This window comes from Gobio gobio, assembly GCF_949357685.1.
Source record: "Gobio gobio genome assembly, chromosome: 7".
Classification (NCBI taxonomy): Eukaryota; Metazoa; Chordata; class Actinopteri; order Cypriniformes; family Gobionidae; genus Gobio; species Gobio gobio.
This window is the reverse complement of record NC_137103.1, coordinates 30,824,880-30,849,964: the sequence shown is the minus strand read 5'-3', so window position 1 is coordinate 30,849,964 and position 25,085 is coordinate 30,824,880. Positions and strand designations below refer to the sequence as shown.

The following is a 25,085-nucleotide window of genomic DNA, read 5'->3' as shown; positions in this document are numbered from 1 at the left end:
ATAAGTCCATATAATTATATTATATAATAAATGTATACACACCTAAGCACCCATGAAAAAAAACATTACAGAAAAAAAACGTTACAGAATTCACAGTGTATAGCAGCTATGTGCACTGTAAAAAAATTCAGGTCTCCATTTGAAAATGTTCTAGTGACTGATCACATCTAATTGTTTTAGTTGGCCGAATTGAATTTCTGTTAATTAAATTGCATCAATTCACAGAAATTCAATTTGGCCAACTGAAAAATTTAGATGTGATCAGTCACTAGAAAATTTTCAATTGGAGACCAGAATTTTTTTTACAGTGTGTACAGAGCAACAACAACGAGATTGTTTTCATTTCAGATGAGTCAATCTGCAATACCGAACTGGACCACACCACACGGAGAAGCCAAAAAATCAACCACTTTGACTGCATAAACCTACAATTACTAAACGCATGACAAATCAAACATTATCCTTCCAGAGTGTGTGTGGAAACAATATGAATGTACCATGTGTCTGTACATGAATGCAGAGCGATCAGTGATCTAGAGCGCGCACATACACGGTTTGTTCTTTGTGCATCAATAGAACAGACTCTCACGCGCTTACTGTACGACAACAAAATTGCACTCTTCAGAAACAATTGCAGAATACAACAGAGCCCGTGTTTTAAAGCAAAACACACACTGGAATGAATAATTCACTAAAAACGGAATGTGAGTCTCTATTCTCTATTTCAGTTTGAATGAATTCGATTACTGGATCACTGAAAACGTTCCCAGAGTTTAACGGCTTAAAATGGCCTGATCACAAACAGAGAAGCAGAATTGAGTTAAAGAGTTAGAATGGAAATGTCCTCCTACCAGGGTTACAGGTGCTGTAGATGCTTAGTGTGATTGTGATAAACTCCCTACTTCTATGATCATCTAACTGCGTGACGGAAATTACGTTAATGACGTAATCGCAGCTTCACGTACTTCTGTAATTTATTTGCGTTAAATTATTTTAACACATTAAGTAGGGGTGTGCAATATATATCGTCTGCGATACTATTGTAATTGTTGTTTTAACAATGTGCGATCTGACATTATCGAGTATATCCCTCACACACACCCAGAGGGTGCACGCACACACTACGTGATGTAGTTTTGTTGATTAGACTAGTGCGGGTGCGCATTAGAGTACACGCTTTCACTGCGTGCTATATTCATATCATATAATATAGTTAATAAGATATCACACAAAGATTGCAGTTTTTCAAATGTGATATTGATTTTATGCAAGTTTACTAAACAAAGTTAATATTAAGTGACTTACAGTTTAGACTTCCATATTGCCTGTTTTTGCTCTATTTCGAAAAATGGTTCAAAACAAAGACACAGCACTGTATCTGCGTCTCTGAGCAAAACACAGCAGTGTTTTCATACTGAATGAATCAGCTTTTTGAACGAATCAATTGAATCAATGATTCAATGACTGATGCTGCTTTCCAGTTCATTTTTATTATGCCCTTCACTAGTTAACTTCCCTCCGTCTCGATCACTCGGATGTGCGTCATTGCTTACGTTGCATGAGTGCACACTACTGGAGGAACATTTGCAATGGACTGAACTGGAACGTCCTAAGCCCTTGATCACTTTGAATCCACTATGGAGTTGATTTATTATTTATTTTTTTCCTTTACGAAATTGTTTAATGCAGCATTATATATGTATATAGGTGTATTTGGGTTGTTTTAAATGTTTTTAAAAATAATAAAAATATCAGAGTTGTTTGTGGTGGGGTAAATTAAACGCGATATGCGGTGACGTCACAATCGTGTTGCATTGTGGTATATGAAGCTGCCTGAAGTGAACATATGAAGTAGACTCGCTCCCTCGGTCAAAATCGAGGGAGCAAGGGTCTGTCCATATAAACTTCCCTTGTCCACTTCACGAAGTGTAACGCACTTCAAAGTGGCGGCGGGGAGTCCCCCGAGGGGAAGTGCTCAGGGAAGTTCGCAAGTGCGTGTCTAAAAGTGCAGTGGAACGCAGCATAATATAGATTAAGATAGTCAAATGCTTCGTTCCTTGAATGAATCAGCTGTTTGAATGAATTGTTTGAATCTCAATGACTCACTCGTTAAACGTGACTTGCTGCCACCAACTGGCTGTTTTAATTTCACAGTTAAAGTATCTTTTCATGTTTTAAATAATTTCAAATATCAATATTATTCAACATTTTATATTTTAAACATCAAAACATGATTTATGCATAACTGCAGGTTATTCATTTGTCACTTCTGAGCTGTGTAAATGATCAAACAGTAAAAACAGTAAATGATGTAAATGCCACTTCAGATGCAGCCTCTGTTTCCTCTGCACTGCAAAGATTAATTTTGTTGATATTTATTTAATTTGATTGATAACAGCCCTATTGTGTCTTATTATAATACATTTTTATAAAATGTTTTATTAACACAAAAGATGTAACCACCACACAGAATATGAAGAATATTATAAACTTTAGGAGTCAGCTGACCATGGCAGTCCTAAACCTGCCAAAGTACCAGCACAATAACACACTCAGCAAAATATCGTCTAATTATCGTTATCGAGAAAATCCCAGAAAATATTGAGATTTCTTTTTTTGTCAATATCGCACACCCCTAACGTTAAGGAATTTAAATTAATCGCATGCGTTACCACGTTAACGTTGACAGCCCTAGTTTTAAGTTTAGAAACATTTTGAGTCCCCCCTCTCTTGCCTCTCAGTGGTTTGGTCCACCACGCACCTCACCTACACACACAAGTCTGGTGGGAGAGAACAAAGTTATTCAGTAGTTGTGGAAATCCAGTATTTTATTTCTCTTTAATACAGACGATGCAGAGTTATTAAAAAAGCAATGACAAAAAATGATGATTGGTTTTGCTCAATGCTATGTGGAAGAAGCAAGATCATTTAATAATTATATTACCGCGTGGTGAACCTATGATAACTCATATTTAAACAACTATTGCTTTGTGTTGTTGGCCAGATAAAATGACAGAGAAACGAAAAACGGACACAAGATAATTTTTTCAGAAAAATGCCACACATATCCTTACAAGTACAATTTTGGATGTATTGTTTGTGTCCCTTCAAAAATTGCTCGAGATATTTTTTGTTTACTGTCCCCCCTAACTGTTAGATGAAATTTACGCCCATGCTCGTTACGCATGCATATGTGCTGGCACAGCCAGTCCTATAATAAAAGATGAGTCAGACTTACCGAAAGCTCTTATAATAATAGAAACGCACTGAATTAATATCGGATTCATCTTTAGTATCCGATTTCACTTTTTTCCTCCATCAAATCAATATAACCATTCCATACTCCCTCATATCTGTCGTCATAGATCCCTTGCAAAATAAAAAAATTGTGAACTGATAAGAAAGACCATCAATTTATAATGTTATCGAAAATTTTCATAGGCTTGTTTAGCTTATAAAGTGGTCTGCATCAATAACTGCATTAAACGTTGTTAATCAATACTGACGCAGAGAGCACTGGCAGCACATTGATGCGTTACGTCAATACAGCCTACATTCCCAGCATTGCTTCCTGAAAGTCCAGTGGGTCAGCCTCAGAATGTGTATGCATCATCCTAAATATATTAAGCAAAGCATCACCTAAAACAATGGAGCTGAGTGGTACAGTTAACGAACAGCATGGCCAAGAACCAACTAAATGGACCGATAAAAACTCCCATCCATTCTTATCCACCTAGCAGCCCCAAAATCAATTCCAATCAACCCGCCAGAGGTCGGAGGAGAGGCTTCTTGTCTTCAGATACTCACACTCACTGTACTGCTGCAGCTGGGAGAATTCAGCTGGGCTCAGACACACCCAGTCTCCCATCTCGCTGATCAGAGCGCTCGCGGCGAGCTGGAGGAACCAAGCTGATTGTCCTCAGGTGAGGTATGAGAAAGAGATGGTACAATCTGGCATGTCCATATCGCTTTCCTTCACGAGCAGATGGTGAATTGGCGTCCCCAATGCGGAGTGGCGAAACAAGGGAGGGATGCAAGGACAGTGTGAAGGTGAGTTGAGTGCCGTGCCACCAGTAAGGGCTGTGATCGAAGTAGCTTTGCTGTGGTGAGGTGAGGTGAAAGGTGCACACGGAAAAGCAACTGATGACCTCTCAAACGGAGTGACCTATAGAGTAAGAGAGAGAGAGGGAAAAACAGATTTAGTAATGTCTCTAAGCTGACTTAAGGTTTGCGACTCATGTCAAGCATTATTTATTACAAACATACATGTATTAAGGTCTCTGGTCAAACAGACCAATAACAACAGAGCCTGTGTGTCTATATCCTAGAGAGTAAATGGAGAGAACATGAAGACTCTTGCTTAAGTCCTGCTTCGTCAGAAGTCTCACATGTGTCACACACACATATACATCCAGTGTATCCGGAAAGTATTCACAGCGCTTCACTTTTTCCACATTTTGTTATGTTACAGCCTTATTCCAAAATTGATTAAATTCATAATTTTTTTCCTCAATTCTACAAAAAATACCCCATAATAACAACATGAAAGAAGTTTGTTTGAAATCACATGTACAAAAGTACTCACAGCCTTTGCTCAACACTTTGTTGAAGCACATTTGGCACCAATTACAGCCTCATGTCTTTTTGAGTATGATGCTACAAGCTTGGTACACCTTTGTTTGGCTGTTTCTCCCATTCTTCTTTGCAGGACCTCTCAAGCTCCATCTGGTTGGATGTTCCCCATCCAACCTGATGGAGCTTGAGAGGTCCCACGGCCATTCCTTTGTTATCTTGGCTGTGTGCTTGGGGTCGTTGTCGTGTTGGAAGATGAACCTTTGCCCCAGTCTGAGGTCCAGAGCACTCTGGAGCAGGTTTTCTTCAAGGATGTCTCTATACATTGCTGCATTCATCTTTCCCTCGATCCTGACTAGTCTCCCAGTTCCTAAATTTTGTTTCTCATGGTCTGACAGTCCTTTAGGTGCCTTTTGGCAAACTCCAGGGGGGCTGTCATGAGCCTTTTATTAAGGAGTGGCTTCCGTCTGGTCACTCTACCATATAGGCCTGATTGGTGGAGTGCTGCAGAGATGGTTGTTCTTCTGGTTCTCCTCTCTCCACAGAGAAACGCTGGAGCTCTGTCAGAGTGACCATCCTCTTCTTAGTCACCTCCCTGACTAAGGCCCTTCTCCCCTGATCACTCAGTTCGGGCCGGCTCTAGGAAGAGTCCTGGTGGTTCCAAACTTCTCCCATTTACGGATGGAGGCCAATGTACTCATTGGACCTTCAATGTTGCAGAAATTGTTCTGTACCCTTCCCAAAATCTGTGCCACGATACAATCCTGTTTCGGAGGTCTACAGACAATTCCTTCATGGCTTGGTTTGTGCTCTGACATGCACTGTTCACAGTGGGACCTTAAATAGACAGGTGTGTGCCTTTCAAATCATGTCCAATCAACTGAATTTACCACAGGTGGACTCCAATCAAATTGTAGCAACATCTCAGGGTGATCAGTGGAAACAGGATGCACCTGAGCTCAATTTTGACAAAGGCATGGCAAAGGCTGTGAATACTTTTGTGTTTTTCTTCTTTCTTTTCGTTTTTATTGTTTGTAGAATTTTGAGGAAAATAATCAATTTAATCCATTTTGGAATAAGGCAGTAACATAACGAAATGTGGAAAAAGTGAAGCTCTGTGAATACTTTCCAGATGCACTGTGTGTGTGTGTGTGTGTGTGTGTGTGTGTGTGTGTGTGTGTGTGTGTGTGTGTGTGTGTGTGTATATATATATTATAATATATATTATATATTATAATATATATTATATATTATATATATATATATATATATATATATATATATATATATATATATATATATATATATATATATATATATATATATATATATATATATATATATATATATATATATATATATATATATATATATATATATATATATATATTAGGGCGATTACATTTTTTTTAATGTGCCGATTTATTGCAAAAATTAATTACAACATTCAATGGAGAAATTGCACCCAAAAGATAATTTAAATAACACCTGCAATAGTTCTCTCATTTGTTTCCATTAAAGAGATTTTACAACAAACATATGAGACAAGAATTAGGCTCAAAACACAATTGAGAACAACAGTAAGCCTCCTAGGCTAAGAAAAAGCAACCTCAATTTAATTGTCAATACAATTTTACGTAAAAATAATTATGTATCTCCTTTTGTTTTTGTCAAGGTGTACAACTCATGCTGTTTTTGCCTTCAGTTGGACATTGTCTTTGCTCCAGTACACCCAGTTAAAAAACAACATAGCATTGCTCCTCCATATAGCTCTGAGTTCAAAGGGCCACTCAGCAAATGACTCACATGGGCTTGGCCTGCTTCTGTGCTCAGCATGCCACACCAATCAATGTCACTCGCTCTCTGTCTGCTGAATACTCTCGTTCTGTCTCTATTTCTCTCTCTCTCGCTTTGTCTCTCTCCCTGTTCTGACACTCCCAATGAGTTTGAGCAGAACAAGAAATCAACAGCACTTTGCCAGCACATCCACAGGGAGGGAAGAAACAGACATAAAATCTGAGTGAGGAGCCGAAACTGCCGTGATGAGAAGAGGAAGAAAAAAAAAAAAAAGAGACAAAAATCAATGGAGTTGATAGGGCTGCCATGAGTTACAGCATGCCAGGGAGTAAGTTCATGCCCACTGGTTTAAAAAGCACAGAGTGATGTGTGATGTTTGTTGTACAGAGAAAAAAGTTTTTTTGTTGAACAGAGAAAAAGAGTTAAAACATGAGGGAGGACGAAGACAAGAAGTATCAAATGGCCTGCACAAAGTGTAAAAAAAATCATATAAAGCCAAGGTAAACAAAAATGTCCTTGGTCAAACAATAAAATGATTTATTATTAGGCGTTTCAAGATGTCATGCACTCTGCACTTTTGCGCTGGAGATGCACTGGGCGACCGACCATAAATTGGAACTGGCCAGTTGCCGATTGTGTGTTTGGAGCAAAATCTGGACTTGCACACAAACTCCATTGCAATCATTCCCAAAATGTCATTTGTGTGGAAATATATTACGAAGTCTGTAAACAGGACATTAACACAGGCCAGAGACGGGACATGCAGAAGACAGATGCAAAGAAGAGAACACAGACGCGCCAGCAGAACAAATACTGTACCAGGCACAGCAAGCTCACTGTATGGAATGCTCAAAATATAGGAAGAAAAATGTAAATATTGAATTGGGGGTTGGGGTTATATGAATGTATCTCTGAAGGGAACTGATTGTCTTCAGAAAAGTTTCAATGAAATTTTCTTTTCCTCTTACCGACGTATAAAGTAGTGTTTATAAGCGCTGCTTTGTGTACAGGTGTAACCAAGTAAACACTATTTTGCTGCTGTTCTATATGCACCACCAACTTTCAGAGAGTGAATTTGCATTTTCATTCACTCCGTCTGCTGTTGTGACTTATGTAGCATATTTTCACAAATCTAAAGTCAGACCATTCTGTTTTTGCTTTAAATCTTAAAATACAATCTAATTCAAATCAAAAAACACCTCATGCTACATGTGTGTAGCATTTTTGTTTGGGTCGTGAATGATTCAAATGTAGTGGTTGCCTCTAATTTCAAATGGATACAGATTTTACAGAATTAGTTTGTTTAACCCCTTATTTACACTGCACGCATCTGTGGTGCATTACAGCTGTGGCGAGGCTTTGTTCCGTCTTCTACGCGGCGCCAACTCACACCAGGAGCATTTCAAAAGCGAAGCGACAGGATTCACGAGACCATGTGATTACACAGTCCTACATTGTTTTTCTCCATTTTTTTGTGTTCTAACATTAAGTGTTTGTTTTGTCCAGTTTGTTGTTTTTTGCTATCCCACATGAAAATATACTACAATATTTGCTGTGTTAAACTAGTAAATCATAATACTGTATATATTATAGTATTTACAACAATTTTTTAATGAATGCTAAAGTATACTGTTGTAGTAATTACAGTGACTTGATTAACTGTAATAAATACTGTAGCAAGGATAGTTATGTGAAATAAGGAGTCTGTCTACACGGGGTGTTTATTTTGAAATTGACAGGATTTTTTACTTTTATTTTGTATTTACTGCATGGCTTCGGCGCAGCGTCCATCAAAAATAGATGATGTGCCTATCTTTAGTGAAGTGGCACGGCGAGCCGCTTCTGAAACAGATAGAGTAAATGAATATCTGGTATACAGCAAATAAACAACAAATAAATTTGCTAAAACAAAGAACTGGGGGGTATTCCAGAAAGCAGGCTATGTGACATACCAGAGTATGTTTAAGAGTAGGTAACTTTCAGGGTATGTAAGTAACCATGGTAACTCACTCTCGGAACATAACCTGCTCCAGAGCAGGTAAGTAGGTTATGTAAATCGCCATTAAACAAAAGAAGAAGATGAAGTAGAATGGCGCGCATTTTCTTAGCATCTGTTTCCATGGTGAATCATCGATTCGTTGCTCTGTTGAGAATGTCTTGTTGTGTGTTCACGGTTAACATACTCTGAGTTGGCTGAACTTACCCCAAACTCGTTTTTGGAACCAGCATACCTTGAGTAAGCAAGGTTTGGGTTAATCAACCGAGAATTCAAGGTATATGTGACGGTAAGTTAACCTTGCTTTCTGGAAAACCCCCCTGGAATCGGCCATGAACAATCATGATCGGTGCATCACAGTCTTTGACATACGCAGCCAAATATATTGGAAGTGTTTTTACATTTCTTCAAGTTTATTTTGCTATCTTAACTGGGCATGATTTTAAAAAAAAAGAAGCTCATTATTATTTACATCTGGCACTGTTTTTCCTGTTTCCTGGCGACAACAGCATTGTCATTCAAAAAAGGGAAACACTTATGACACTGTCAACAGAGACAATCATAACAGAGGCTGATTTGCTTTTAAAAACTGAGATCATTAATTAATAAATTAAATAATTGCATTGTTTACCATTAAAATGAATAAAAACAAAACGTTCTTGATTGCAAATGACTGGAATGGGATTCTTTAATTTGAGATTAGCTAATTAATTTCAGTTCTGTGGAAAACGTTGTAAAAGCACAAGCAAAGGAAGCAAAAATTGATAAACAATAAGTGGATGTTGGAGAATGAAAGAGCAAATAAAATGGAAAATATGACAATCAGTTAATAAGTACTAGATAAGTAAAGATAAATATCTTTGCGTAGGTGCTGGTAATTGTATTGAAAACACAGAAAAGCAGAGATTATCACTGTGTGGAATCTTGCCTGTTACTCTCAAGTCTCAAAATGAATCATCCAACCCAACTAAACTCTCCACATTGACTTGTATTATTGAACTTTCTTGAGGACAGTGCATGGCCAGACAGACGGTTGTAACGTGTATATGTTCAGCTCCGGTTTTGTTTCTCTGTTTTCTGTTTCTGTTTTGCCTACCTGAGTTCCTAGTTAGTTTCCCTGGCTGTTAATTAGTTCTATGACACCAGTTCTATTTCATGACAATTACTCCCCATGTATTTAAGCCCTGACCCCCAGTTTTACAGGCTTAAGGCCCCAATATACTCACGACAAAGTTATTTTTTGTTCTTCGCTCAGGGTTAAAAAGAAGTTTGAAATACGTGACGGGTGATAAACTGTTAGTGAACATCTGACGCCGCCCACGCGGCTGAGAGCTGCGTTTAGATGAATATGTAAATGTGTGCTGCACGTTTTCCTCTCAAAAGCTAAATAAACACACAACAAAACTGAGAAAACAGCAAGCATTTTTAAATAAAGCATATGGCATCTGATCATAGCAACGTGGATATGTTTGAATGAGCACTGCAATTTGGCACTCTAGTAAAGTCAAATCATGCCACATTTATTTATATAGCCCTTTATACAATAGATAGCTTAAAATCAAGCAGCTTTACCATATTACCAGTGTCAGTGTCTCTTTTCATCGGAAGTAAAACTTCATTTTCTACTATAAAGCAGCTCTCCAGTGTGTTCATGTTTTCACTCACAGACATCTGACCTTGATGGACCAAGAGAATTGAAAAGATTTCAGTTTGAAAGAAGGCGGAGCCTCCGCACACACCTATCTATTACATAATCGCCATGGACCAATGGTATTACAAAGGTGTTTAACAGTCATAGCAAACTTTTCCGGAAAGTTCAAACGAAGTTCATTTTGGCCTGATTTTGTTCGAAATGACGTCACATCAGTTTGTTCCTCCATTTCGCTTGAAGTATATCGGAGCCTTTAAGGGCGTTTTCACACCTGAAAGTCCGCACCAAGGTCCGAAACGAAGTTCATGCTTTGATACATTTTAAACATTCGGTTAGTTTTGGTTTGGTTTCACATTGCAATTATGCGAGCGCACTAAAGAACTTTACATGACATACTGTCCTGTCGTCATCATCTATGTGGGCTGCATCTTGACATTTATTGGTTTGTAAACGGACGTGCGTCTGACGTCAGCGCGTTGTCAATTCAGCGGGTAACTTTGACAAGAATGAATGAACAGACATATCGTTGCCACTAGTGAATAGTGTAAATTGCTTGACTATTTATTTTTAGTTTCGAATTGTTTAGTTTAAAAGTGGACATTTCAAGCTTTCTATACACATATTTCTGATCGCTCCGGCGCCTCCATGTCACATCCAGGCAATTGGCTGATGAAACATTGATTAAAATTAAGATACAATTTATACAAAATAAAGTTCACTTTAAAGAAAGGATTTCTACAAAACAACCTCTTTTCATCAGACCAAATTTCGTCTTGTTTGGTCGGGACCGTGGTCCAGGGGAGGTTTCACACCTGTATTTTTGATTCGGACCAAACTGAAAAGTCAGGAAATCCGGACCAAATAAGGTAGGTGTAAAAAGGGCCCTTAGTCTAGTCCTAGACTAAAATGCATTACTGAGCTGATTTAACTGAAAACAACTTGCACTGACATATCTTTAAAAAAAACACTTAAGTGCCACTGTTTTGTCTCAAGACGCACAGCAGTAATGTTTTTTCTAAGGCATGTTTATAAAAGCTACTTAAATGTCCTAATTGAAATTAGGGTCTAATCCTGGCTTAATCGAAGCCCTGTCTGTGAAACCAGACCTTAGTACTTTCCTTAGAATACAAAATGTACTGTCTGTTTTTTATGTGTTCGGTTTGTTGAATTAAAAAAGAATGATGGATAAAGTTCCATGCCACTCCTGCATAAAAACGCATCTGCAGAACTAAGAAAACAGGATACTAATTGAAACATTGCTATAAATTAAGTTTGATTACAGATGAGTATCTCTGTATAATTAAATGATCAATCCAATAATGAACAATCAGGCATGCCTGTCTGGTAGTATATGGAAATAATAGAAAGACAAATAAGTCAGTGATAACTCATCAAAACACTGACATGACTGTGTACTGTAAGCATAAACAGCTTACATATTCATTAATAAGAGACTCCACATGAGACATCATTGATTTCCCCCCCATAACTCCTTTTAATTCAAAATGATTTATTGGTCCATAATCAAGGACATAATTTCTGTTACTATCTGTGACTTCAAAGTAAATTTGCTTTTCTCATGTGGAACATTTCACATGGAGACCAAAAATAGAACTGAACCAATCCTTATGGGACATGGCCCAAAGTAATAACTCTTACACAAAATATATTTGATTCCCGAAATTAAACTCTCCTTTCAGCTTGCCAAACATGATATCAATACCACGATCTGGGATAAATAATATGAAAACTTGTCATAACTGTACTGAGCCACTTTATAAATATGTGCCAAATTAGCACAAAATAGAACATTGCAGCCAACAAAAAGGGTTGGTTTGAGTTGGATTTCTGCCTACCATGGAATAACTTCTATATTTCACTTTAATTCACAGTTTAGCGAAGGTTATTCACGATCTGCAAGTCAGGATCAAAATAACCAAGCTTATATTTCTTATATTATATTTCACAAAGCTCAAGGGTTCATAGTGAATTTAAAACATCCTGCTCAGGGAAAGAGTCTCCGATTTCTTCTACACTATGTGCAGAATCAATTCTGTAACAAATAGTGATTCTTGAGATTTTTAATTGTTACCATGAAGAAAAAAAATATTTTTAAATGCTCTTGATTATATGATTATAAAATGATTGATACAGTACAATAAAATATGAATCTTTCTGCACTGTTGTGTTCATTCTATTCAGGATAGTGATCATCCACATTACCTTCACAGACATTTTTAAATGTTCAATAGGACATTTTTAAGGTGGCTTAATTTTCTAAAACAAGTGACATTGTGGTTTTGAGCATTAAACCACAGTAAGTGTTTTTCACATAAAGCTCTTTATCCCCACCAAATACTGTAGGTTCCACTGCGCTTCTTTTCCATAGTTTGTCTATGTAAACATGCTAGACGGATGTCGTTTCCCATTTTCTGACGTATGAGCATGTGTTTTTAAGATGCCATGTCAAGTTAAAAGTTTAACTTTTAAAACGCATGTATTGAGAAACACCTTCTGAAAACAATCTTTGTTTCATTGTTCTTAATGTGTTTCTTTGTTATTTGTATTTTTGAAGCTATTTAATTGAAAAATACTTGAGTATACACCATTGTCTTAATTTATTATTAGTTTTTAAACAGTACTTTTATAATTAATTTGGTAACACTTTAGTATGGGGAACATTATTAACTATGACCTTTGCCTCAATAAACTCCTAAATTACTGCTTATTAATAGTTAGTAAGGTAGTTTTTGTAGCATTTAAGTTTAGGTATTGGGTAAGATTAAAGGATGTAGAATAAGGTCATGCAAAATAAGGCATTAATATGTGCTTTATAAGTACAAATAAACAATATCCTAGTAATATGCATGTTAATAAGCAACTAGTTAATAACAAGAATTGAAACCTAAAATAAAGTGTTAATCATTAAATATTTAAGACTTAAACAGAAATCAACATCCTGGAAATCGAGAGCCAAAATGTATACAATCCCAAAATATTTAAAATAAACGGCAATACATTTCAAAAGAGCAGCTAAATAGTGTTGTAATATAGATTTGCAAGGTCTATGGCAATTCCCAGTCCTAAAACTAAGTATGGGACAATTTTCATGACCACTGAAATCACACTTCTGATGTTGATTTCACGGTTCAAAAATTGTCTATGTTGCTAGCACCATGGGGTCTTTTTTAAAGAATGAGATCATGTTACTCTGGTGCCTCAAACAGACAGGCTGAAAAATGTGTTTTATCGAGGTGCCATAATTTCCTGCTGCTAGACCACTGTAAGAATCAAATCCACCAGCTCCATCCTTATGAAAAGAGACATGCTGTACTGAGTGCTAAAAGGTGAAAAATGGGAGGTAGAGTCATGGTGATAAAAAAGGAACGAGAGAAGACAGAGACTATAAAGACATAACCGTCATCTATTAAGATAAAAGGTTTGTGGTAAAGGATTTAATTCTAGTATCACCAGAAGAAGGAACATATTTTTTGATCCTCCCACCATGCAAACTGCCTACGGTTAGAAAAATGTTTCTTCCTGTGAGGGTTTCCCCTCATCACTTATAGTATTTTTCTCCTCCAAACAATGCAAGCTATACATCCATATATTATTACTGTCACGGGCGGAATTCCCTAATAGGCCAGTAAAGGAAATGTGTACATTAAAGAGATGATCGAGAGACTAAGTTAATGGCTGTATTGTTCAAAAGTGTCTGTGTGTGTGTGTGTGTGTGTGTTAATGGGCTGCTCGTGCCACGTGCTGATCAACAGGATGGGGCCTTCCCTCTGCGCAGAAAGGGATTCTGTTTGCTCAGACAGTTGCCTGGCAACCTGACGTCATAAATTTGCAGCAAGAAGATGAACTGAAAGCGGTTATGGGTTTGTGTGTGCGCATCTGGGCGAATGTGTGTACATCAGTCCACAAGAAAATACAAAACATAATACATCATTCTCATATACCGTTAAATCGGATGCTTTTAAACATAAAACATGTAAAAGAATGAGAGTGCACTACTCACATTTCAAAAGGTAAACTGATTTCACATTTGTCCATTTATGTCCATAAACCATTTTAATGAACTTAGTGGCAATTCATTCAACCTATAATTTGGGGTATAGTGCCACTCTAAAAATACTTATAAATGAGCAATAAGATCTGTATCTTCTCAAAATTGCAACAATATTCAAACTAAATCCCTCATGATGCTAAAACTATAGTGGCAATACAGGTCCAGTACACATTATGCATATACACTCTAAAAAATGCTGGGTTAAAAATAACCCAAGTTGGGTTGAAAATGGACTAACCCAGCATTTGGGTTGTTTTAACCCAGCGGTTGGGTTAAATGTTTGCTTAAAACAACCCAATTGCTGGGTTAAAGCAACCCAATCGCCGCTGGTTTAGTCCATTTTCAACCCAACTTGGGTTATTTTTAACCCAGCATTTTTTAGAGTGTATGATAAAGGTGAACTTATTGTAAGGAGATTTTAAAAATACATCATCAATCATTAACAACATGAAGGTTCACACATCAGACAACATTTTAAGTGTAAATCAATGGTTTGGGGGGGAAATGATTCCACTGTCCATATGGAAATGATGTCTAAATTGACTCCTGTCTTTAGACATCATAAATTACTAAGCTTGTCAGAGCTGTGGTGCGTAGAGCTCAGGACATATAGAAGCTGGTGGTTCATGGGAACCCAGGTTAATGTCCTGATCCCATTCACCCTTTCTCAGCCCAATATTCCTGTCTACACTAAACACTATCCCAGTATAAATAAATGTGCTTAACTGCCCCCAAAATTAAGCCTGTTCCATATTTTTATTGCACTTACAGATTAAACTCTGTGCTACATGATTTATATGTATATTGCGGTATATATTCAACATATTTCCACTTAACAATTTAAGATGGTATGATGTAAACTCTGAACGCAATTATTTTTCCGCTTGCCCAGTCAGACTTGTGTTACTAGCCGCACCACAAAAATGATACATTTTAATTTTAGCAACATAACTGATGCATCAGGGAAAATATAGTTCTTACTTTGCTTCTAAATCTATCACAAATCATTTTCACAATCTTGGATTCTATGCAATCGTTTAATCTATGTAATCTAAAATAAAAATTAAGGTTTTTTTTCCAACTGCCATTACACCAGTCTTCAGTATCACATGATCCTTCATAAATAATTATAATTTGTAACGATTTGACCAAAAATAAAAACCTTGATTAATTAAACATTTTACCTCGATTACGATTAATGAACGATTATTTGCTTCTCTTTTTTTTGGCTTTCCTTTTTTTGCCCTCATAAGGTTTTTGAGTAAGTTCCTGATAAGGTTTTTACTGTAAATATTTTCTACTATTAAAAGGTGTTCTTTTTTTTACTAATGAAAAAGTGCATTTCTTTTAAAATACTTGAAGGAAACGGTTCAATTTCAGCAGTTATTGTCTATGGGGCAGATTTCTGCTTGTTGTACATCAGATACAGATAAATTAGCACATTACATTTATTTGAATGCATTAATGAGAGCGTGATTGTGTGTGTGAATTACTCATACCGTCTCTATTCATTATGAAGCTGTGATTTGTACTTACTTCAAAGGTATTGAAATATATGCCTATAACAGTTGAGTTTCTAAGCTACTTTAGAGACTTTACTTTAGTCACAGGACAGCGTTGACACTGCTTTTCTGCGCTGCTCTCTGCGCGCGATCTTCACGTGATGTGCGAGCTTCTGTCTGAGTGCTCGTTTGTCACAATATATCAGGCATTAGTTCAACATAATACACATCTGATGGTCTAAAAACGATTTAATGTTCAAACTGGCAGGGCTTAAAGGATTAGTTCACTTTTAAAGCTACACTGTGTGATATTTTCCCCCATCTAGTGGTGAACTTGTATATGACCATCCAGTGAATTTTAGTTTCTGTTCCTCTCAATTCCGATTTCGTTTCAACTCCTACGGTGGCCGATTTAGTCCAAGATTAACATGGCTTCCAGTTCGACCTCGTCCACATTCGACACGGTGCCTGTGGGATATTCTGTGCGTAGTGGGATGGTTGGAACTCAACTGGCCTAATTATTCGGCTAGAAAGAACTGCAGCTAATCCAGAGTGAACTTTGATGATAGTAATGTTTATTCAGTCATCCAATTGCAAGGCATAAACAGGTTTGCGTGGATATGTACATAAATGTGGTTTCTGTGAGAGAACAAATAAGGATTGTAAATATACATACACAGTTAAGAACTGTATAACTATACTTATAAGTTACATTTGTATAATGTAACCGTAAACCAGAGCTTATTGTACCATATATAGGCGCTAAATGCAGCTGCATTAAAAGGAGCGGAGCTGCAGCTGCTGCTGCTAACAAGCGGTGTCCGGTTACAAAAGTGTGTGCGCCGCTTTAACGTTAGCACTGCAGTCAGTGCACTCTGTATAACAATTGTTAATATGCCGATCAGACCTGATACATATTTCCATCAACATACATTACAAGCAAATATTTTCTAAAAACGAATAAACATTGTTGATAACAAAATAACTGAATGATTATTCAAATAGGTGAGCATTACGCTATTGTATGTTGACACAAAAATACTTCTGAGGTGACATCAACTGAATTACGCGAAGACACACTCTGAAACACATCTACAATGACAATAACGATTATTACTTACGGAGTTATTAACGCACAGAAATACCACACAAGGAAAAACAGACTTTTGAGGAATAAACAAGCCAGGAAAACTCCAGGAAAACTCCGTATAACTCTGTTACTGGACGCTGCTGAGATGAAAACTCTCTGCACATGCACCAGACAAGTCTGAACAAGTTGACGCGCACATGCGCGAGGCAGGGAATTTTGTACAGTGCCATCGAGTATTAAAACCGGTTAAAACGCGAAAGGCGAAGCTTGAATTTACGGGTATGTCCCTCTTTGGCTAATGTACTTTCAAGATGGAGGGGCAACATGGCGACCACCGTTAGATCCCATTACCTTATGTATTTTCAATGGCATATTATAAACTTACGAGAATACTTTATTACTTGAAAGAAGTAAATATACATTAATGAGCACATATTTTTGAAAGAACTAAGTGTTTTTAGCTAAGAATATACTAAAAAAGTTACACAGTGTAGCTTTAAATAAACTTTTGCTGATAATTTACTCACCCCCATGTCATCCAAGATATCCATGTCTTTCTTTCTGCAGTCGAAAAGAAATTAAGGTTTTGGATGAAAACAGTCCAGGGTTTTTCTCCATTTAATGGACTACAGTGGGACCCAAACGGTATATTGATAGTAGATGCCTCATTCTACTGATCCGTGCAGTCGGTAATGAGGCATCTACGTATACATCTATGACCACGATCAAATTTGACCTCACTCTCCGGAAGTAATGGCGGAGCTCAGAGACGATCGCGTTCCTCTGTTAAGAGGTAAAATAATAGCATAAATACTGCTCGGTTTCTCGCAGAAACTGATCGTTTCGCTAGATAAGACCCTTATTCATCGTCTGGTATCGTTTAAAGCCCTTTGAAGCTGCACTGAAACTGTAATTTGGACCTTGAACCGTTTCGGTCCCACTGAAGTCCATTCTAAGGAGAAAAACCCTGGACTGTTTTCATCCAAAACCTTAATTTCTTTTCGAATGCAGAAAGAAAGACATGGACATCTTGGATGACATGGGGGTGAGTAAATTATCAGCAAAAGTTTATTTAAAAGTGAACTAATCCTTTAAAACACATATAAATGACAAGCTTTGTGAGGACGCAGGTGAAAGAGGTCTGCCTTCAGGGGGTGCGCGCGTTGTCAGAGACGCAACACAGCTCGGCTCTCTGTGTCACAGAAAAAAAGCTGAGCACTGAACGGATACGTTTTCCGTATTGTTGTTTTTTAATAGTGCACAATCGCTTTAAATGTTGAAACTGGCGAGCCTTTAAGCGCATTTACTTGACAAACTTTATGAGGACAAAAGTGAAAGCGATCTGGCTTCAGGGCTTGCGCGCGCCGTCTGTGTGTGTGTGTGTGTGGCAGCGCGTAGGCTATAAGAAGAACAGCAATTAACCTACCTGTATAAACTGTGTAAAACATGCAGTTACTATATTGATTCTGGGCATCTATAATGATGAATAAAAACAAAAATAACTGCTCCTGCATCTCTCCGTGTGCCTGCAAACTGCACTTGATGTGACTGACGGGGCGGAGTCACGTGACTAAAACCGAAATAACCGACATGGGAAAAATACGTCGGTTAGAGGTTCTGAATTTCGGTTTTGATTATTTTTCGATTAATTGTACAGCCCTAATTCTACTATGCTTATTTGATGCTCAAGAAAGTTCAAATTTACTTGATTTATTTTTTATTTACTTGAAATGGAAATCCTTTGTAACATTATATATAAATGTCTTTACTGTCACTTTTGATCAATTTAATGCACCCCTGCTAAATCAAAGTATTCATTTATTTAAAAGAAAAATCTTTCTGACCCCAGCATTTTGTGTACATATATCACAGAAAGTTTCCAAGACATAAACATGACAACTGAACACAATATGTAGTAAAATGCAGCAATGACCATTCCATCAATATGTTTGAAATCTCTCTCACACCCGAACTGTTACTGTTGAACCCTGAAGGTGTTCTTTCCCCGACTTACAAGCAAGTTGGAGCTCAGGCAACTTCTTTCTAGAACAGACTGCAGCAGGAACGGGGTCTAGAGTAGGACAGAGCATGTTGTCCAGCAAAAGGCTTGTACAGTGAACACAGATCTTACCCAAGAGTTACTTTGCCTCTCAGTCCCATTAAACAGGATGAGCCTCATTATTCTCTCTCTCCATCCGCTCTTTCTTGTCTAGCACTGAAGAAATGCATGTACCCTATTCCATTTGCCTTTCTGTCTCCAACTGACACTCCATTATCCTCCAGCCCTGGAGTATTTATACCATTCCCTCACATCCTTTTCTCTGTAGCCATCTATATTAGATCTTTCTCTCCATTTCTCTCTCTTCCTCCCCCACTTTTCTCCAAACTACTTGCTCGGTCCATGATTTGTCACCTTTTCATGTAGAATTTATGTGACCATTCTTTTACATGTACCTCTTTATTTGACCCTTTCTCAAATCCATTATTAAACTCTTTCTATGTAGCCCACAAATAGTTTCTCTATGTAGTAGTGGGGAAGGTGTGAAAGATTTGCACTGTGCCTTCATAATGTGGGTGCAACTGACATAACCGTTTCAGCGTGAGAGAGATGTGATGGGCTCCTTCACAGCCCACAATGGAAAAGAACTTCCCGGATCAAAAAGCAGCAAACGGAAAGCTTCGGATAAGCTTTGACGGGGCTCCAGTATGAGCAACTACTGTTTATAACATCCCTTACCCCTCTGCCCCAGACACAGAGTTTCCAATAACCTTATTAATCATATTTGCACCATTCAGAAAAGTACCAAAGGAAATTATTATTAATGGTAATTAGCAATAAAAATCCACTTGCACCCACCCTCTTCAAGTCCGGTCACGACCTTCCTCCCACTGAACATGAAATGTTTTAACAACAATTAAACAGTGAGCTAATAATATATTCTGCACCAAATAGATATTGCAGGAAAGTCTTGCTCATCAGCAGGACTTAAACATTAAACATCTCTGGATAATTTGTAATTGGTTATACATTCAACTTTTGTATTTCCATTCATCAGGTTTTAAGTGTCTTTCATGCAAACATGTCTCTAAAACAACTCTAAGCCATAAAGTAACTCTCAAACCATACGTAAAATAAAGGATATTTTTAAACAAACTCATATTCCATTGACAAATTGACATCTCACATAAGTGGAATTTTAGTGAGATGCTTATGTAGAAATGTATGCAACAGTAAAGAACTCAAAGCGGAGTGCAACTGCATTATTATGTGAAATTATCCAGATCTACAAGCCTCTCAGTCCACACTTGACACTTTAACGGCGTCATGCTTTTCCACTAGGCCCTTTCTAAACAGCATTACAGTAAGAGATGTTCTTATCCATGGTATTGTGCCTAAGAACATCTATTAGTTACTGTTAACTGATTTATTTATTCATTCACAGAGGAAACTGATGTAATCTAGTGCTAGCTAGCTAGTTCCATGCTGCTAGCTGGCTAGTCAGCCAAATGGGTTTTGCTGTGTAGTGAAGAGTCACTCGGGATCAATGCGCCAGTGAATAACTGTCTGCAGCTGTGTTTGTTTCACGCACACGCACACACAAATTTGTTTTGCATCATGGTGAAGACCTCCCTTTGACTTCTATTGTGCTTAAATTAAGCTGCTATGGACCAACCCAAACAAACCCTAACATTGTTTTTGGCATTTTACATTAAAATATTTAGTCCCTTTACACTGTAAAAAAAAATCAGGTCTCCAATTGAAAATTTTCTAGTGACTGATCACATCTACATCAACAAATTTTTTATTTGGCCAAATTGAATTTCTGTGAATTTAAATTGCATCAATTCACAGACATTCAATTTGGCCAACTGAAAAATTTAGATGTGAAAATTTTCAATTGGAGACCTTTGTAAATCCCCTTGAGTGATTAATTTAAATACTCTCCTCCCAAAAATAAGTCCATGCATTTTCAGTGCTAATTTATCACGGCAGTGATAGTAAATCCTGACAGTAAATTTTTTAGTAAATCCTGACAGTATTTTTTTTAACGGTAAAAGAGGGCTTGCACTGTTAGTAAATCTCTCCCTTAGTAACTTTCTTTTAAAATTTTATAGAATATATATCATGTTTGGAGGTACTTGCAACACTGCTGAGAAAACCCCAGAAAAAGTATTTATTAATTTATTTTGTTGTTATTATTCATGCTTGACATGATGACTATTAGAAAGTATATATGACAGGTCATGAAATCATGTTTGGGTTAATTTTTTAGAGACACATTGTCCCTACCCACCATACCCGAGACCCAGTTTCAATTAGTTAAACTTCGATCCGGATCCCGTAAGTCCTATGGGTTTAGCCAAGCAGCATGCCATAACAATCCGTGAGGATTTTCTCAAGATTTATGCAAAATATTATGTTGTGTGTGGGCTTGTTTGAATCAAGACAACCTGCTCTAAATAAAGATGTGTGATTTACTACGGTTTACTAATGTTTTGCAAAGTTACAAAACAGAACGTGGTGCAAAAGCCTTGAAGCCAGGCACAACGCAAGAGTTTTTTGCTAGTTTCAGCCCGACGTAGTTATCTTAGCAAATGCACTCGCGCCCATCTGTTCCCCCATGGGTGTGCTGGTCTGAAAATTAGGTGTGTTAAGGCGTATTGTTGGCGTGTTGCTATTTTGAGGCAACTGAAAAGGACTGCGCCATTAACCAACAAAAAACCTGGTCTTTTTTTTGTGTTATTTAAAGGGCGCGTTAGTAATATGTGCCTATAGGCGGGTGCACAACGTGCATACACTCTGCTTATTACACACACAGGGACGCACAGCAGCATACAAACAGTTTTAAATATTATAAATAAAAGGATTCCTCTCTGGAGAAGTGTTCAGTCTTTCCGCTCACAAATTCCACCATCTAAATAGCAAATCCTCCATGATGCAAGCACAACTGGCTTTTAAAGGGAATGTGAGATGAGACTCTCATTGGTTTATTGCAAATTACGGCCCAAAACACACCCATGACTCATTAACACTTACAAAACACACCCATGACTATTATGATTATGAGACTAGGTACAACCCTTTTGGACCATGCGCCTGAAACGCCAACCGTTTTTTTCTGTCTTTTAACTAGTAAAAGTGGAATCGGACACTCCATAAGTGCACCTGCGCTTCAGACCTTGTGCTGAGATCGTTAAAATAAGGCCCTTTAAATGCACGTTGATGGCAAATTTTTAAAGGTTTACCTTTTTACGGTTTGTGAGATTGGCCAATACCAATATGCGATTTTATCTTTTTAAAGTAATTTTTAAGATATTTAAAAATATCTTTTGATTTCAATGAAAAATATATTTTAAAAAAAACATTAAGGACAAGTTAAAGTTGTAAGTGTTCAATTCGCTTTCTAAAAACACATTGCATTTTCATTAGCACAAGGACTGCAATGTCAAATTAAACTGTAAAATGATCAACTGTGTTATATGACCACTGAAATAGTCTCCTGAGCCACAGTGTGGAAGAACACAGCCAAATTAGGACACTAATTCTGAAAGGGATAAAGAGAGAGGGGGGAGAAGTGCACTGCTGTCCAGCCATAGCAGTAAAATTACTCGCCTCCAGCGGGACAGCGGACAGGCTCACACAGAGAGTTTATACACAGGAGAATGAGACAGCAGCTGTGATGAATGAAAAATCTGCAGAAAGTGGCAGGCTGAACAGCTGGGAATGAGAGGTTAGTGAGGGGAACAGAATCACCAAAATCCCAGCTTCCATAAACACAGACCGCTCTAGACTCAAACGCCATAGCTGGGCCGCAGGAGTCGCAGTCCAGTCAGAGCCAACAGCAGCATCACCATGAGCAGCCAGTTTTGCTAACCCACACCCAGCTGCTTGTCACAGTCTGAAGTATGATAAGGTATGGTGCAATATTTTTGTTATATTCTCCACAGAAGAGAACAGATCTCTGTGGTCTGGCGTGCAGCCGGCAGAAAGGGCACTGACAGTGGATGAGAGTGGCAGCTAAAGATCATATGTCACATTATCAAACCCTAGGGAAGAAGCTGGAAGAGACCTGATAATGGCATTTTACTGACAGGAACTGCTGGCCTTTCACATTAAATTCCCAGTCATGTGCTTAGGAAGAAATAAGAAGGGCAAAAAAATAAATAAATACAATAAGTTGTAACTTGAGTGTATTTATTTGTGGTTGTGGATTTTCAACCTGATATTACGTTACATTTAACAAATTTGCTTTAAATGCCTTATGCTTATTAACGAACCTTCCCCCAAAACAAGGGCCATAGGGAGACACATAGCCCTTAAACAGACTTTCCTGCATTCATTTATAGAAGAACTGTTCTATAAATGAACATGCACCCCAGGACATTGTGGGTATGATTAGTACTGTCTCATGTAATGTTTTTGTATGGTATTTTTGTTTTATGCATATTTCATGATAGAACCAACGGTCAATGTAACCTCACCTATACCATGTTTGGTCTCTCTAAATTTGTACTTTGAAGATTGAAATGATCGTGTATATGATGTGTCGATAGCTACGCAACATATTAGTATTACAAGAATCTTCAATAGTTTCTTCATCTGCAACCAATTCAGCTGCACATGCAAAGGGACACGCTTGAAACAAAGAGCCATAAAATCTCCAACAGAGGAATCTTCCCACTTGGAAGATTTAGCCTTCCTCATTGGTCCCAACCCTGAGGGGTGTGACCTGTCCCAGACCTTTAAAGAGAGACGGTCTTCAACCGTTCTCTCTCTCTTGACCGACGACCAACACGTCACTTCTGCTGTCCCTCACCTGGCCAAGTTGAAATAACTGTGCAAGTTCATCATATCTTCTTCAGTCAACGCAGAAGAAATCGATTGCAACTTCAACACCATCGGACCAAACTATCAAGACTTTATCCTGTGACTGTACATTGGACTCACTTCAACCGCTCAGACAAATGCTAGTAACGTACTATATACAAAATCGCTGTGTAGTTAGTTAAAGCTGTAAACCCCTTTGTTCAGACAAAGGAGCTTGTAGTCACTGATAGTTCTCCCATGTGTTATCATAGTTCCATTCCTCTGTTCTGATCTGGTTCTTCAACCACCTTAACTTTCCATCCAACCCATGTATGTGTGATTGTATGTATGTGTTTATGTTAGTTTAGTTGTGTTCGTGATTTCGTTAATAAAACTTGTGCACAATACATATCTGGATCTGACTCCCTGCTTGCAAATAAATTGTCACTTAAATTATCGATTTTGTTTCACGCTCTAAGCGCTGTAAATGCTAAGGAAGAATTATTTTTCTGTGGCCATGAAAAATACCCTTCTCTTAGAATTAATTAATAATCAAAACTGAGTGTTCACAGGATGAATTTATTAATTGATTGTAATGTTAATGTAGCTACATCAAGTTAATCTCATTAACTGATTCAAATATTCATAATTATTCATAATGAATAATCATAATCATAATGAGTTATGAATAATGAATTAGTTTTGGTGAATTATGAATAAGCCATTTTATAATCAGGTATAACCTATAGATCCACATCAGGCAATAATAACTTCTGTCACGGGAACGCTTCTCATCCTCTCTATAGTTAGTTTTATAATACACTTTTTTATAATGCATAAAGTTTTGTTTATAATATATTAATTTTCTTCATATATGCCATGTTAAATTATTTTAACAGGAATGTTCTATTTCATGTCTAATTCTTATTCTTATATATTTAGTTTCTAATACATCATATTCATTTAGAAAATACAGTATTTGTACTTATAATTCATTTGTCACACCAAGTGAACTGCAAATGAAAAGGGTGGAAAAACTCGGTGATCAGTTCAGTATTATTATTTATATAGTATTTATTAAAGTCTGTATTTAATATTTTACGTTAATTTTACATAATTTTAGTACTTCAACTTCAACTTATTTTATCTTAGTTTCCAAGTCTAATTTTCTTTAATCTAATAGTTTATTTATTTCAGCTTTATTTAGATTTCAGCTTTATTGTATTTTATTTAGAACTAAAAATATAAAATTTTTACCTAATTCCAAATAAATTCATACACATTTTATCCTAAAAATCATCATATTGGCATGATATACATAGCACTCACACAAGTCAATGTTTGCAGTGGTTATATGAATATCTATCCATGTACAGTAGGGCTCACAAACCCACGGCCTGGCCCTTTTATAAAGTATGGCCTCAGAAGAGTTCCTGCAGAAGGAACAGTGGAACACAGGAGCATATACAGTAACTCCTAACACAAAACTGAAAATTGTGCTTACTTCATTGTTGTGATTCTATGTGATGCATTTACATAACATGCCTTTTAGAGTTTTCCTTTACTCACGTCAAAAACAACTCGATGACTCTATAAG

At 37.2% G+C, this 25,085-nt stretch overlaps 1 protein-coding gene across 5 annotated transcripts in view; it reads right to left on the bottom strand.

Moving 5' to 3' along the window:
- dgkg (diacylglycerol kinase, gamma) overlaps positions 1-25,085 on the bottom strand; it is a 133,657-nt gene that overhangs the window by 92,460 nt on the left and 16,112 nt on the right. For all 5 annotated transcript variants that reach the window (XM_079821271.1, XM_079821269.1, XM_079821270.1 and 2 more), the window contains exon 2: positions 3,808-4,165. In XM_079821271.1, coding sequence (XP_079677397.1) covers positions 3,808-3,868 — 61 coding nt within the window. In that variant the 5' untranslated portion in view covers positions 3,869-4,165. The remainder of the gene's footprint in view (positions 1-3,807; positions 4,166-25,085) is intronic.